Here is a 14,294-nt window from a genome sequence, read left to right on the forward strand (position 1 = left end):
GAACCTGACTACCATGTATTTTTTTCTGTGGAAAAAAATGTCCAAATAACCACTAACAAACACTTTTTTCAAGCCAAGATTTGTAAATTTTCTTGTACATTGAGAGTTAAATTCATTTCTAAGCTATGGTGGTATGTGACTTCAAGGACACACACAGACACAAATCTAGAACATTTAAAATAAAATTTTAGACACAGTTCAATCAACTTACCTATAAGGAACTTATTATGAAATCATGGGAGATCATGATTTATACATATTGTATATATGTCAATAAGCACATATATATATATGATAATTACAATTTGTCCAAACAGCTTCTTTTTATATGGATAAAGCAAAGCAACACAGAAGACAAAGCATGAGTGCAGAAGGAGGTAATAACTACCATTTTCACTAGTAGTACACTTCAGCTTTGACAATGAAAACATTAGGTATTTCTTGAAGATTATTCAAAAGATAATGCTTGAAATGGGTTTTGTAAATCATTTATTATGATTGAAAGGGAGGAAAATGATAGGAGACAAATATTACAATTAAACATGTAACATTATTCTCTTGTAACCAATCATAATAACACACTTTGAATTTTTAAATGGCTATATAAAAGTAATTTCCCAGAAAATAAAATTTTCACATCATCAGTTACAGAAAATTGATTTCTTTCCATCAAAATATTTTATCTCTGCTCTATCAAAACTAAATGCCAAGTCTACGGTACTACCATTTAAGCTGAGCCTTCACTATTCATTTAAATTAGAAGATTTTAGGGGGGAGCTTACCACATGATGAACTAACTACTGCCTGAGAATAAAGTCCTCATACATATGTAACAGCTCTGCCAAGCCTCTGGCTCACCGACTAACGATTATTAAATGGTTTTCTGGGAACTCAGAAACTCTACCGTATCCCAGCCAAAAGGTGCCTGAGAGTCATCCCAAACTGGTAACCAGTTTATTCTCAAAAATTAATTTGCTTACACAGTGAGTGGCTGTGGCTCAAAAGATTAGGAGAACTAGTAAATGGCCATGTATTTCTATGGGTGGTTTCGACCTTTGTCATTATCGGTAAAGCACAATCTTACTTGATCAGTGTATTTCTTGGCTCTGATCTTTCTAAGGATACTAACGTAGGATGGAACGTTTTTAAAAGGCTTAGTGTGAGAACAGTACATTGCCACAGGGAGAAAGCAGCAAAAAAGAAAACAAGAAGGCTCGCCAACAGATTAATTCAGCAGCTAACTTTTTTCCCCCAACTGGTTAAAAAAATACCATACACAAAGTGATAAATATATGTCCAAAATATAAATAAAAAATATTCTACACATAAATAAAATTAAGTATACTCATGATTATTATTTCAATTAAACATTTTTACAATATAATTTTCATGTCTTATCACAGTTTCATTTTCATCATGAATAATAATAAGTACTTTATTTTGACACAAACGAATGTACTGACCATTTATGTAACCTAGTAAAGCAATAGGTTTCTATACTCAACTAAAATTTATCTCCTTTGAAGAAGAGTTACTTTCTCTTTTCTTTAAAAAAAAATATTTTGGGGAATTTACTTTCAAACTATAATTTAAAAGACTGTGTGAAGCAAAGCTTTAAAATTTCTTTGTTTTCAAAGATATCATTATTTAACAAAGCAAGGTCAAGATGACCCAGCACCAATGGAATGAAATGTGGGCAATATTCCAGTGAACTTGGGTTATGTAGATAGCCAAGGAATGTCAGGAATCAATGTTTCATTTTAAGTTTTACACTCCAGTGATCTGAAAAGGTGACAGGGTATACTTTCTAAAACCACACTGGAGGTTCTGGTTACCTGCTGCTGCTGCTGCTAAGTCGCTTCAGTCGTGTCCGACTCTGTGCAACCCCATAGAGGGCAGCCCACTAGGCTCCGCCGTCCCTGGGATTCAGCGCCTGCTTTTTCACACAGCGATTCACAGAACTAAAAACTTACCCTTCAACACCACCCAGCAGCTGTTTCTTAAATTGGATACTCTACTTCTTTCTAAATACCGTATCATTAATTAAAAGCACATTTAATTATAGTACATAATTTTTTGGCAGTAAGCATGTCCAAATAATCAACTGGTTTGCCAAATGAGAGTTTGGCAAAACTCCCTTGAATCTCCCTTTCTAAAGATTGCTAGAATATTTTTTCTAAGAGAAAAAAAGCCTTGATGTGTCTGATGGGAAAGGTGATGGAAAAAAAAGGCAAATTCTAACCCAATTAAGCTAAAAGGAAATCAGCATGTGGGAAAATTTGTTTAGGTTTTATGTGTGTGTGTGTTTAAGTTTTATTACAAGCATTTATTTGAATATTTATGAATCAAATGGAAGAGAGTAACTCCCATTATTTTTAAAGAATGGACTACTACTGTGTGGGTGTCATGCTGCCAGGATGTAAATGAACTTATTTGGAGCTGATGCAGCCACTGCTTAGAAGACAGGGGGAGATGTTTAGGCCCCTGAGCCTCAGAGCAAAGTGGGGCCTTTGGTTGGTCTGCTGTTTGCCAGAAGGGGCTGGCTTCCCATCACCCTGGCTTGGCAACCCTGGGTCTGAGCTGAGAGCAGCGCTGGAGCAGAGAGGTGGTGAACTGCCTTTTGCTGGTAGAAGTTGTTTATGTAGCTGGCGATCAAAAGCGTGATTTCAAGAATCTAAAACAAGAAAAGTGGAATTGTTATCCTCTTGAGAAGTTCTCATCATTTTCCAAAGAGAGTGAAGGGTTGGCCATGAGTGGCCTCCATCTGCAAGTGCCCAGGCCACCAGAGTTCTCTTTCAACCAGATCAAACAGTGGAGTACAGCTGATCCTTGAACAACACAGGGCTTAGGGACCCTGATACTCTGCCGCCGCTGCTGCTAAGTCACTTCAGTCGTGTCTGACTCTGTGCGACCCCCGAAGTCAGAAATCTGTGTGTAACTCTGCAGCACCCTTCTGTGGCCACGATTCCTCTGTATCCATAGTTCCACATCCATGGATTCAACTAACCACGGATCGTGTAGTAATGTAGTATTTACAACTGAAAAACAATCTATGTATAAGTGGACTTGTGCAGTTCATACCTGTGTTGTTCAAGAGTCAACTGTACTTACATGTTCAGCACCATCTATTTTTCCGTTACTTAAACCAGCAGAAAGTGGTACTTTTTTTTTTTTTTAGAAAGTGGTACTTAAGAAAAAAAGTCAAATTTAGTGGCAATATTAGAAAATGTGACAACAGTACAATTCTGTCAGTTATCTTAAAGCCACACTTGTGGATACATGAATAAGAAATTCAGTGTAGTATATTAACTTTTTATTTATTTATTTATTTTAGCTTTTACTTCTTTTTTTTTTTAACTTTTTATTTAAACTGAAGTGTGCCATGATCTTCTGCACTTACTATCTGCCTTCACTTAAGTATAGATTTAATTAAGAAACATACATGCCATTTTTTAAAGCTTCAGATTCTAAAAAAAGTAGTCTCTTTTAGTTGATAATTTTAAGACAAAGTTTTAGAAAAATTAGTTTCTCATTCTTTTCCCTAAAATTGGAATCACATGTTAGAATGCAGCCCTTTTATTTATTGCTTTTACTTAGAGACATTAAAACTACATAGCTTGTTAAAATTGTAAAGAAACAATGTCTTAATTTTAAAACCTCACTCTTCTCACTAATGAGTCCATTAAGTGAATTATTCCAAGTAAATAAGATAATGCATATAAAATACCTGACGATAACAACGTATGCCAGGACCACTTATTTTGATCTTTCTGTATACCAGGCACTGAGCTAAACATTTTATGTTTTAAAATTAATTAGTTAATTAATTTTTGGCTGTGCTGGATCTTTATTGCTGTGTGGGTTTTGTCTAGCAGGGGCAAGTGAGGGCTAATCTCTGGGTGGGGTTCGTGGGCTTCTCGTTGCCATGGCTTCTCTTTTTGCGGAGCACGGGCTCTAGCTCAGTAGTCATGGAGCACAGGCTGAGCTGCCCCACAGCATGTGGAATCTTCCCAGACCAGGGACTGAACCAATGTCCCCTGCATTGGCAGGCAGACTCCCAACTACTGGACTACCAGGAAAGTCTGGGCTAAACACTTCATGATTGCCTCACTTAATTCTTAATTCAAAAAAAAAGGAACATTATACCATTTTTTAGATGAGGAAACCAAGGCTTAGGGAGAAGATGTAAGACTGGACCTAAGATTGTATGATTATAAGCAGTTTGTTTTCCCATCAAGAACTTAAGTCTTCGCACAATAAATATTTTAGTGTGAGAAAAACTAGCATTAAAAAGTTAGCATAAAGGCTTCTACTTACCTTGGGTTTTGCCATAGCAAAAATCAATTTCTCTGTTGGTTTGTCCTTTGAATGTGCATTGTTAATGACTACCATAAAATCATCTTGATAACCTCCAAAGGTCATTAGACTCTTGTATACATAGCTGACTATTAACCTCTTCAAAGAGAAGAAAAAAGTACATATGTTATACACTATTTTCAAAGAAAGATGAGAGATGACTAATAATATGTATCTCCATTAAGATGCTGATACAGATGGAAAACTGTAGATGGAAAATATCTGTAATTCCATACAGTTTCAAAAAGCAAAACTTGAATTTGCTGTGTACCAGTAACTATTTACGTAGCATTTACACTGTATTTGTCCTTAAAGATTTCTATCTGTCTGTCTATCTACCTGCCTACCTACCTATTTGGTTGAATCATATGAACCTGATACTTTTTTAAGGTAAAAAATGGTCAAATATTGGCAAATCCATATAGTTCACCCTGATAGACAGATCTTGATATATGAAAACATAACCAGTATCAAGCACACTACTTCTTTTTTAACTTTCTGCTTCTTTTAACTTAACAGCATGTTATGAACATCTTTCCATGACACGAACATACTTGCTATTGTATAAAATCATTTTAAATGATTTTATAGACATTTGTTTAGATTTTATAGACACAGACATTATTTAACTAATCTATTGAAGAATATTTAAATTTTTTTGTTACTATCTTATTCCAGTGAATATTTTGGGACATATTTCATAATACACATAGAATAATTACTTCTATGGTTATAAACCTCAACAGGTAAAATTGCTATCTCAAAAAAGTAAACCTTTCGAAACTCAGAAACATTATACCCATTTACATTTCCAGCATTTTGCGGTTTTGATAACACAGGATACCATCATTTGTTTGAAGCTCTGCCAGTCTGATTGGTGACAAGTAGAATCTCACTGTATTAAACAATTTACTTGATGGTGAGATTAACATTTAAAAGTACATTTACTGAATATTAGTATTTCTTCTGTGAACTGCCTTGTCCCATTTGTCTATTGCTGTGTTCATCATTTCTTTACTATCTGGAAAAACAGTTCCTAAAGGATAACAACCCTTTGTCATACATGCAGCAAATACTTTTTCCCAATGTGTTACTAAAACAATTTTTAAAATATAATTCAAAGATGTACAGCCTAAAAGGAAAGGAATCTGTGTATTTAATGATTAGCTTGCAAGACCTGGAGCAGATCATCCCAGTACTGGACACCTCCTCTGCTGCAGGCCAGCAGTGTCAATCTCCTGGTCTGTACATCCATCTCTCAGAATCAACAAACTGGTTTACTTGGCCAAGGGAACTCAATACTGGTGTATAATTTTTGTTGACTTTAAGTCACTGGTTTTATAATCTATCTTCAGATTATTTATTCAAGAACTAAAAGGCATTCAAGAAACATGCCATACCGTGCTAAGTCGCTTCAGTCATGTCCAACTCTTTGTAACCCTATGGACTGTAGCCTACCAGGCTCCTCTATCCGTGGGACCCTCCAGGCAAGAACACTGGAGCAGGTTGCCAATGCCCTCTTCTAGGGGATCTTCTCGACCCAGAGATCGAACAGATGTCTCCTGTGGTTCCTGCACTGTAGGCAAATTCTTTACCGCTGAACCATGGGGAAGCCCACTCAAGAAATATAAATGCCTTTGAAAGAGTTTTCAACAGTTATAAGGAGAAACAGTAACTAAAACACTAAAGGATAGTCTCATTTCCAAGAAATTCTCAGTGATTCTGACTATAGCCACAAGTAGGAGAGCCCACGACATCTACCAGGTGAACTGAGCGATCCCTGTCCACCAGGTTAAAAAAGATTTTTTTAAAGTAATCTGATATATATAAAATATGATAGAAAATAAAGTGAATTTCAGATAAATGAATAAATAGAAATCACAGTTTGACTTTATAGTTAATCATGTAATAACTATAAAGATACTGTATATGTACAAGTGAATGGGTAAGTGATATTTTGGGAAAGTAAAAAAAATTTTCACAGAAACTTTAGTGAAACTGAACTTAAAATTCTGCTAACTAAAGTTTCTACCTTAATGTTATCTTCAAGAGGTATCTTAATGTTATATCTTAATGTTATACCTTAATGTTATCTTCAAGAGATATGTTATCTTAATGTTATTTTGCACAGGAAGCCACCTTCTGAACTCTATAAATGAGTGATCTTTTTACAAATACAACCGTGACTGCAATTTAGTCATGGTATCTTAATATTTTTCTCATACACAATACATAGCCTGTCTAATCTTGTTTTAAAAAATTAAATTGTAATCATGGTTGTATTCATAAAATGACTTCATGATATAGTATTAGGAAGGATATTTTTCTGTGTATAAGAAAAATAAGATTAAGGTATCATTACCTTCTGTTTATGGAACACTGAGCATGGATGTGAGTCTGAGTGAACCCCGGGAGTTGGTGATGGACAGGGAGGCCTGGCGTGCTGCGATTCATGGGGTCGCAAAGAGTCAGACAGGACTGAGCGACTGAACTGAACTGAACTGAGCAATGGAAATAGTTGACTCAATGCAAAACTTAAGGATTTAATCTTACCATGGAGTTGTATTCTAAGATGCTTAAACCATCCTCATGTACAGCCAGCCACATGAATGTACTTCCAAGGGACGATGGGGTTATGGGCTATGAAGAGATGAAAATATACTATATAATAGATGCTAAACAAAATTACAGAAATGTTTTAGTCTAAATGCAGTACGACATTTCTAACAACAACAGCAACAACATCTTATTAAAAATCTCACTTGAGGAGTAGACAGTGTGGTATAATGGAAAGAATAGTGAATTAGCAGACCCAAATTGGGGTCTTGAATTTGGGTTCGAGACCCAAATCTGTTATTTATTAACGTGTATTTGGATAGGCCACTTAATCTAAGCCCTAGCAGGGTTTGTCTCTCCTTCCTCAATGTCATGTCACTCCTAACCATTAGTGGTTTCCAGACCTATTGCAACACTGGTTGCGAGTTCCTGAAAGTGTGAGAATAACTTATCTGAAACTATGGGCTTCTGTATCCCTAGAGCTCAGCTCTCTTTGTTTGGCAAACAAAATTCATAATTACTAAATAATACAAATGAGTGCAAGAGTAAATGAGTGGATGGATGAAGGAATAAAGGGAAGAAAGCAGAGCTAAGGGGCTGTCTTCAGTCTACTGATTAAGCCTTCTGAGTGTAAGAAATGATTTTGGCAGGGTAAACTGGAGCAGAAGGGAAAAGACAGAGATGCCGATGGCTCTCCTGCTCTCTCCTCAGTGTCCTTTCATGGTTTTCCTTATATTGTTAGAAATTCCCTTATTTTCTTTTAAAAAGCTGAATATACTAAACCTGGGGTTACGGTTATCACTTTATATTCTACTGAACTGGATAGCCTCCCCCTACCATTTCTTACTTTTGCAAGAAACAGCTTGGCACCAAAGAATGGCCACTTCCTGGCTACTGTCAAATAGATTCGCACACAATCAGCAGCACTGTGTCCTCGGAGGGCCATCCACCTGGTTGACAGTCGCTGGCAAAGCTGCCTAAAAAAAAAAAAAAAGAACAAAAACACAAACAGTGTATCATCCTCCCAAGATAACGCTCTCCTTGAGCCAATCCTAGACACCACTGGGAGACCTACCCAGGGCAAGCTGTGGTTTGGTGGTGCCCATCTTACCACTGTCCACCCCTTGTCCTTCGTGTAGCATTCCTTTCACCAAATCCCCCTATTTGTTAGTGCTCTCGGTATGACCTGGGTTCCCTGCTCCCCACTCCCTTCAGGTAAAAATTTAAAATCTGATAAGCTAACATCAAACCTTTGCGTAATTAGCCTAGAATCTCATGGGAATTACTTTCACTTTTAAAGAAGTACAAGAATTGGAGACTGAAGAATGAATCCCCAACGGTGGAATTTAGGTGCTACCACTCCTGGCTCGGAGAGATGCTGGGTACAGGGGAAACCTCTTAAATCACGAAGGCAACCACTTATTCTACAGAGACAACAGACTAATCACAAATGTTTCTATTTTAAAAAATGTCATGGTGAATTGGATTTGCCTCTATTTTTGAATCTATGCCTTTTCTTTATAAATAGTTTTCAAAAATCAAAACTCTGAATTAATAGAGTAGAATTAAAAATTTTTATTAAAAAACTTTGTGTAAGAAGATACTTTATTTTTATTCCAATTTGTTTATAATGGAATACCCTAAGAGGTAAAAAAATTTTGGTAAACATTTCATAAAATTAAACCTATTAGCCAATTTTTTCCTTTTATTTATTAGCAACATTAATTTGGAGAAGAATGAATAAGATTAAATAAAAAGATCTTAAGGCAGATTTTTTTCATATTGAAAAAGTTTAAATCTAGCTATTAAAGTTTCCAGACACATCTCAAATAAAAACAATTATAACCTCTTTGTATTCAACAGTATTTTAAAAATCTTGAGCAAATCGTTACATATAATTTTTTTCATCTTTAAAATTTGTACAGAAAAATATCACTGAAAAACTAGTGCACATCTGCCCTGTAAATAGTTCTTTACCTTAGCTGTTCTTCAGAAGAGTCATCTCTATACCTTTTAGGATAAAATTTCTCTATGACTTGTTTTAGAGTTTGATTCGCTTTGCACTGATTAGTAACATGACCTGCTGGAGTGGAAAAAGGTCTTTCAAAATCTCCAATCTCCACCTAATTGGAAACCCAAAAAAGAGAAAATAGAGGATATTTTAAAAGAATTTTTAGAAAGAAAATTAGTTTTATTTTTTTCTAAACACTGTAACATACAACATATAAATCTATTTGTCATGATCGTGTGATTATGGAATTTGTAATCATATAAAAATACAATTATTTAAATCTAAACTTCATTTGAAGTTTAATTATGAAACAAGTCTATAATTTAAGTATTCCATGTGGGCTTCCCTGGTGGCTCAGCTGGTAAAGAATCTGCCTGCAAAGCAGGAAACCCAGGTTTGATTCCTGGGTTGGGAAGACCCCCTGCAGAAGGAAATGACAACTCACTCTAGTATTCTTGCCTGGGAAATCCCTTGAACAGAGGAGCCTGAAGGGCTATAGTCCATACAGTTGCAAAAGAGTTGGGCACGACTGAGTGACTAACATGATACAATATAGTTTCATTTCTACATTAATCATCCTAGGTCAAAATCTGACAGTACCATATTTGCTCAAGGTCACTTAACTCTACTATTGCCTGTAACAACACTAGATAATTTTTCATTTTAAAGGTACAATTTTGGTTGGTGAAAATAAGGCAAAAATAGAAGTTAGAAATAAAAAATAAGATATAAAGCTATGAAAAATCTTTTTAAAGTATTACTTGCACTTTTTAAGGGTCTCTACTGAATATAATGGGAGCAAGTACTACATTCTCATCACTTCCTAGATTTTCTCCATAAATGTGGCTGTATGCATGCCCTTAAACTATTGTTCAGTTTTTTTTTGGAAACAAAGCCCTTCATTACCTTTTTTCCCTGAATGAAAGAATGTTCAATCCTTATTTCTATTAACAGACTATACAGATGCCACCCCTCTACCAACCCATCAAACCATCCATCCATCCATCCTTCCCTCTCTCCAACCACTCTCCCACCCATTCATTCATCCAAACCTGTACTGAGTTCTCATTGTATGTCAGGCACTGTGCTAATTTATATGAGAAAGAAAAAGGTTGAGCACAGTTCCTGTCCTCAAAGAGTTTACAGTCTAGTAGAGGAGACTGAAGAATAAATATATACTTGTGATAAACTGTGTTAAGTGCTTTCTTTGTACATGGTACCAAAGAGGGTTCAATGAGCGAGATGGGGTGGGAGACACATACAAAGGACCTCAGATCAGATCAGATCAGACTCTTTGTGACCCCATGAATCGCAGCACGCCAGACCTCCCTGTCCATCACCAACTCCCGGAGTTCACTCAGACTCACGTCCATCTAGTCAGTGATGCCATCCAGCCATCTCATCCTCTGTCATCCCCTTCTCCTCCTGCCCCCAATCCCTCCCAGCATCAGAGTCTTTTCCAATGAGTCAACCCTTTGCATAAGGTGGCCAAAGTACTGGAGTTTCAGCTTTAGCATCATCCCCTCCAAAGAAATCCCAGGGCTGATCTCCTTCAGAATGGACTGGTTGGATCTCCTTGCAGTCCAAGGGACTCTCAAGAGTCTTTGCCAACACCACAGTTCAAAAGCATCAATTCTTCGGCGCTCAGCCTTCTTCACAGTCCAACTCTCACATCCATACATGACCACAGGAAAACCACAGCCTTGACTAGATGGACTTTGTCGGCAAAGTAATGTCTCTGCTTTTGAATATGCTATCTAGGTTGGTCATAACTTTCCTTCCAAGGAATAAGCGTCTTTTAATTTCATGGCTGCAGTCACCATCTGTAGTGATTTTGGAGCCCAGAAAAATAAAGGCTGACACTGTTTCCACTGTTTCCCCGTCTATTTCCCATGAAGTGATGGGACCAGATGCCATGATCTTCGTTTTCTGAATGTTGAGCTTTAAGCCAACTTTTTCACTCTCCACTTTCACTTTCATCAAGAGGCTTTTGAGTTCCTCTTCACTTTCTGCCATAAGGGTGGTCTCATCTGCATATCTGAGGTTATTGATATTTCTCCCGGCAATCTTGACTCCAGCTTGTGTTTCCTCCTGTCCAGCGTTTCTCATGATGTACTCTGCATGTAAGTTAAATAAGCAGGGTGACAATACACAGCCTTGATGTACTCCTTTTCCTATGTGGAACCAGTCTGTTGTTCCATGTCCAGTTCTAACTGTTGCTTCCTGACCTGCATACAAATTTCTCAAGAGGCAGATCAGGTGGTCTGGTATTCCCATATCTTTCAGAATTTTCCACAGTTTACTGTGATCCACACAGTCAAAGGCTTTGGCATAGTCAATAAAGCAGAAATAGATGCTTTTCTGGAACTCTCTTGCTTTTTCCATGATCCAGCAGATGTTGGCAATTTGATCTCTGGTTCCTCTGCCTTGTCTAAAACCAGCTTGAACATCAGGAAGTTCATGGTTCACATATTGCTGAATCCTGGCTTGGAGAATTTTGAGCATTAGTTTACTAGCATGTGAGATGAGTGCAGTTGTGTGGTACTTCTTTGGCATTGTCTTTCTCTGGGATTGGAATGAAAACTGACCTTTTCCAGACCTGTGGCCACTGCTGAATTTTCCAAATTTGCTGGCATATTGAGTGCAACACTTTCACAGCATCATCTTTCAGGATTTGGAATAGCTCAACTGGAATTCCATCACCTCCACTAGCTTTGTTCGTAGTGATGCTTTCTAAGGCCCACTTGACTTCACATTCCAGGATGTCTGGCTCTAGGTCAGTGATCACACCACCGTGATTATCCGGGTCATGAAGATCTTCTTTGTACAGTTCTTCTATGTATTCTTGCCATCTCTTCTTAATATCTTTTGCTTCTGTTAGGTCCATACCATTTCTGTCCTTTATCGAGCCCATCTTTGCATGAAATGTTCCTTTGGTATCTCTGATTTTCTTGAAGAGATTCCTAGTCTTTCCCATTCTGTTGTTTTCCTCTATTTCTTTGCATTGATCGCTGAAGAAGGCTTTCTTATCTCTTCTTGCTATTCTTTGGAACTCTGCATTCAGATGCTTATATCTTTCCTTTTCTCCTTTGTTTTTCACTTCTCTTCTTTTCACAGCTATTTGTAAGGCCTCCCCAGACAGCCATTTTGCTTTTTTGCATTTCTTTTCCATGGGGATGGTCTTGATCCCTGTCTCCTGTACAATGTCACAAACCTCAGTCCATAGTTCATCAGGCACTCTATCTATCAGATCTAGGCCCTTAAATCTATTTCTCACTTCCACTGTATAATCATAAGGGATTTGATTTAGGTCATACCTGAATGGTCTAGTGGTTTTCCCTACTTTCTTCAATTTCAGTCTGAATTTGGCAATAAGGAGTTCATGGTCTGAGCCACAGTCAGCTCCTGGTCTTGTTTTTGCTGACTGTATAGAGCTTCTCCATCTTTGGCTGCGAAGAATATAATCAATCTGATTTCGGTGTTGACCATCTGGTAATGTCCATGTATAGAGGCTTCTCTTGTCAAATTACAACAGAATCTTCTACAGAGCTCAGATTTCCTTAGTGTATTTCATTTATCTCTGCAAAAACTACTCTGAGGAAGTGATCAGAGGTATTATTTACTTTTCCTTTTATAGATGGAGAAATTATACTTTTTAGTTAGTAAAGCACTCAGAATTTTCTAGATGTATTGTTTTACCTTTCTACTCCTTTTAAAAATTCACCTAAAACATTAGAAGTATGTATCTCCAAAGAATGTGATAATTTTTCCTCGAGATAATTTTTTCTTTCTCCACTAAATTAAAAGTTAAGAAAACAAACTTAAATTTTAGCAAAAATGAGAGTGATTTTAACAGAGCATCTGTGATGTTAGAGAATCAAAGCCTAGATAAGCAGATAATCAAAGCCTAGATAATCAAAGCCCAGCACATGATAAGAAATTACTCTTAATCCTATCACCAAGACAATATGTGACTTAGTTCTTTCCTCAGCTTTTTATCACTGCAAAAAGGGAATACTTAGTGCAGTATGAACACTTTAGAGTCTGAAGATCATAAAGTTACTATGAAAGTAAACTAAATTATCAACTATTCATGCATCCAAGGACATGATGGAGAATGGACTGTGTGTAAAGCACTGTGCTAGACACAAAGATGAATAAGGAGAGCCCTTGCTTTCAGGAAGCCCCCTGGGATCAGAACAGTAATAGATACGTGCAAGGTATTACCGAAGCCTTAAGAGGAACATTTAACCCATCCAGGAAGAATTCAAGAAGGGTTTCTGGTATGAGTGACACCTAAGATAAAAATGAAAGGATCAGCTGAAGTAAACAGGTAAAGGCATGGGAGTAGAGATGTCTAAACAGAGGAGACAAACAAGTAAAGCATAAGAGGAAAGAATAAGTGAATCATATACAACTCAGGACCATAAAGTTCAAGGTAGAGAGTATTAAGAGATCAGGTTGGTGAGGCAAGAAGAGTTCAGATCATGACAGTCCTTCCATATAAACAAGGGAATGACACAGTGATTCACATTTTTTTCTGTATCTCCATTCCAGTTCCAGTTATCAGTGCTGCCTGACAAACCACCATGGCACGGTTTCTAGGCCCAACCTTAGGAAAATGGCAGCTTCCACATACTGTCTCTTCTGGGACATTGCTCTTGTCACCCTGCCACCGTTCTGTGAGGAAGCACAAGCAGACACTTGAAGAGGGGACAAGCAGGTGTTCCAATTGACATAAGTTCCAAATAACCGCGCATCAGCCACCAGATGTGCGAGTGAACAAACCTTTCAGATGATTCCAGCCCTAAGCTAGAGAGTCACAACCAGTCTACAAGTTATGCCTACTGATCCCATATGAAGCAGAGACAAGCTGCCGTTACATATGCCTGCCCTAATTGTTATCTAGGGCCAAGTCTTGGAGTCATTTATTATGCAGCAACAGGCAACTGGAACTCTCTCTCTAGATTCTGCTTGGAGAATAAAAGTATGTGGGGGACCAGACCAGAGAAAAATACATTAGTTAGAAGCCTGATGCAGAAGAGTAGGCAGGATATGATGATGGTCTGAACCACAGCAATGGCAGTCAGCATGGAGAGGAGGGGACAGGGTCCCGGAGACTCGGGGGAGGGAGAGGGAGGGCAGAGGCAGAGGTGATTCCTGGATTTGAAGCTTGCTTGGCAGATTGTGGAAAATTCTTAAAGAGATGGGAATACCAGACCACCTTATCTGCCTCCTGAGAAATCTGTATGTAGGTCAAGAAGCAACAGTTAGAACTGGACATGGAACAACACACTGGTTCCAAATTGGGAAAGGAGTGTGTCAAGGTTGTATATTGTCACCCTGCTTATTTAATGTATATGCAGAGTAC

General features: G+C 37.5%; 1 protein-coding gene across 2 annotated transcripts in view; it reads right to left on the reverse strand.

Moving 5' to 3' along the window:
- The window catches only part of PLEKHH2 (pleckstrin homology, MyTH4 and FERM domain containing H2), a 107,235-nt gene continuing 92,941 nt past the window's right edge, over positions 1–14,294 (reverse strand). The window contains exons 26-30 of one of the 2 annotated variants that reach the window (XM_070379659.1): positions 8,890–9,035; positions 7,760–7,889; positions 6,910–6,996; positions 4,318–4,455; positions 1–2,674 (exon numbers count right to left, since the gene is read on the reverse strand). In XM_070379659.1, coding sequence (XP_070235760.1) covers positions 2,492–2,674; positions 4,318–4,455; positions 6,910–6,996; positions 7,760–7,889; positions 8,890–9,035 — 684 coding nt within the window. In that variant the 3' untranslated portion in view covers positions 1–2,491. Of the gene's footprint in view, positions 2,675–4,317; positions 4,456–6,909; positions 6,997–7,759; positions 7,890–8,889; positions 9,036–14,294 lie in introns of those variants that run through there. The other variant, XR_011466089.1, reaches the window with a different exon arrangement.

Source organism: Bos mutus, chromosome 11 (assembly GCF_027580195.1).
Source record: "Bos mutus isolate GX-2022 chromosome 11, NWIPB_WYAK_1.1, whole genome shotgun sequence".
NCBI classification, from domain to species: Eukaryota; Metazoa; Chordata; class Mammalia; order Artiodactyla; family Bovidae; genus Bos; species Bos mutus.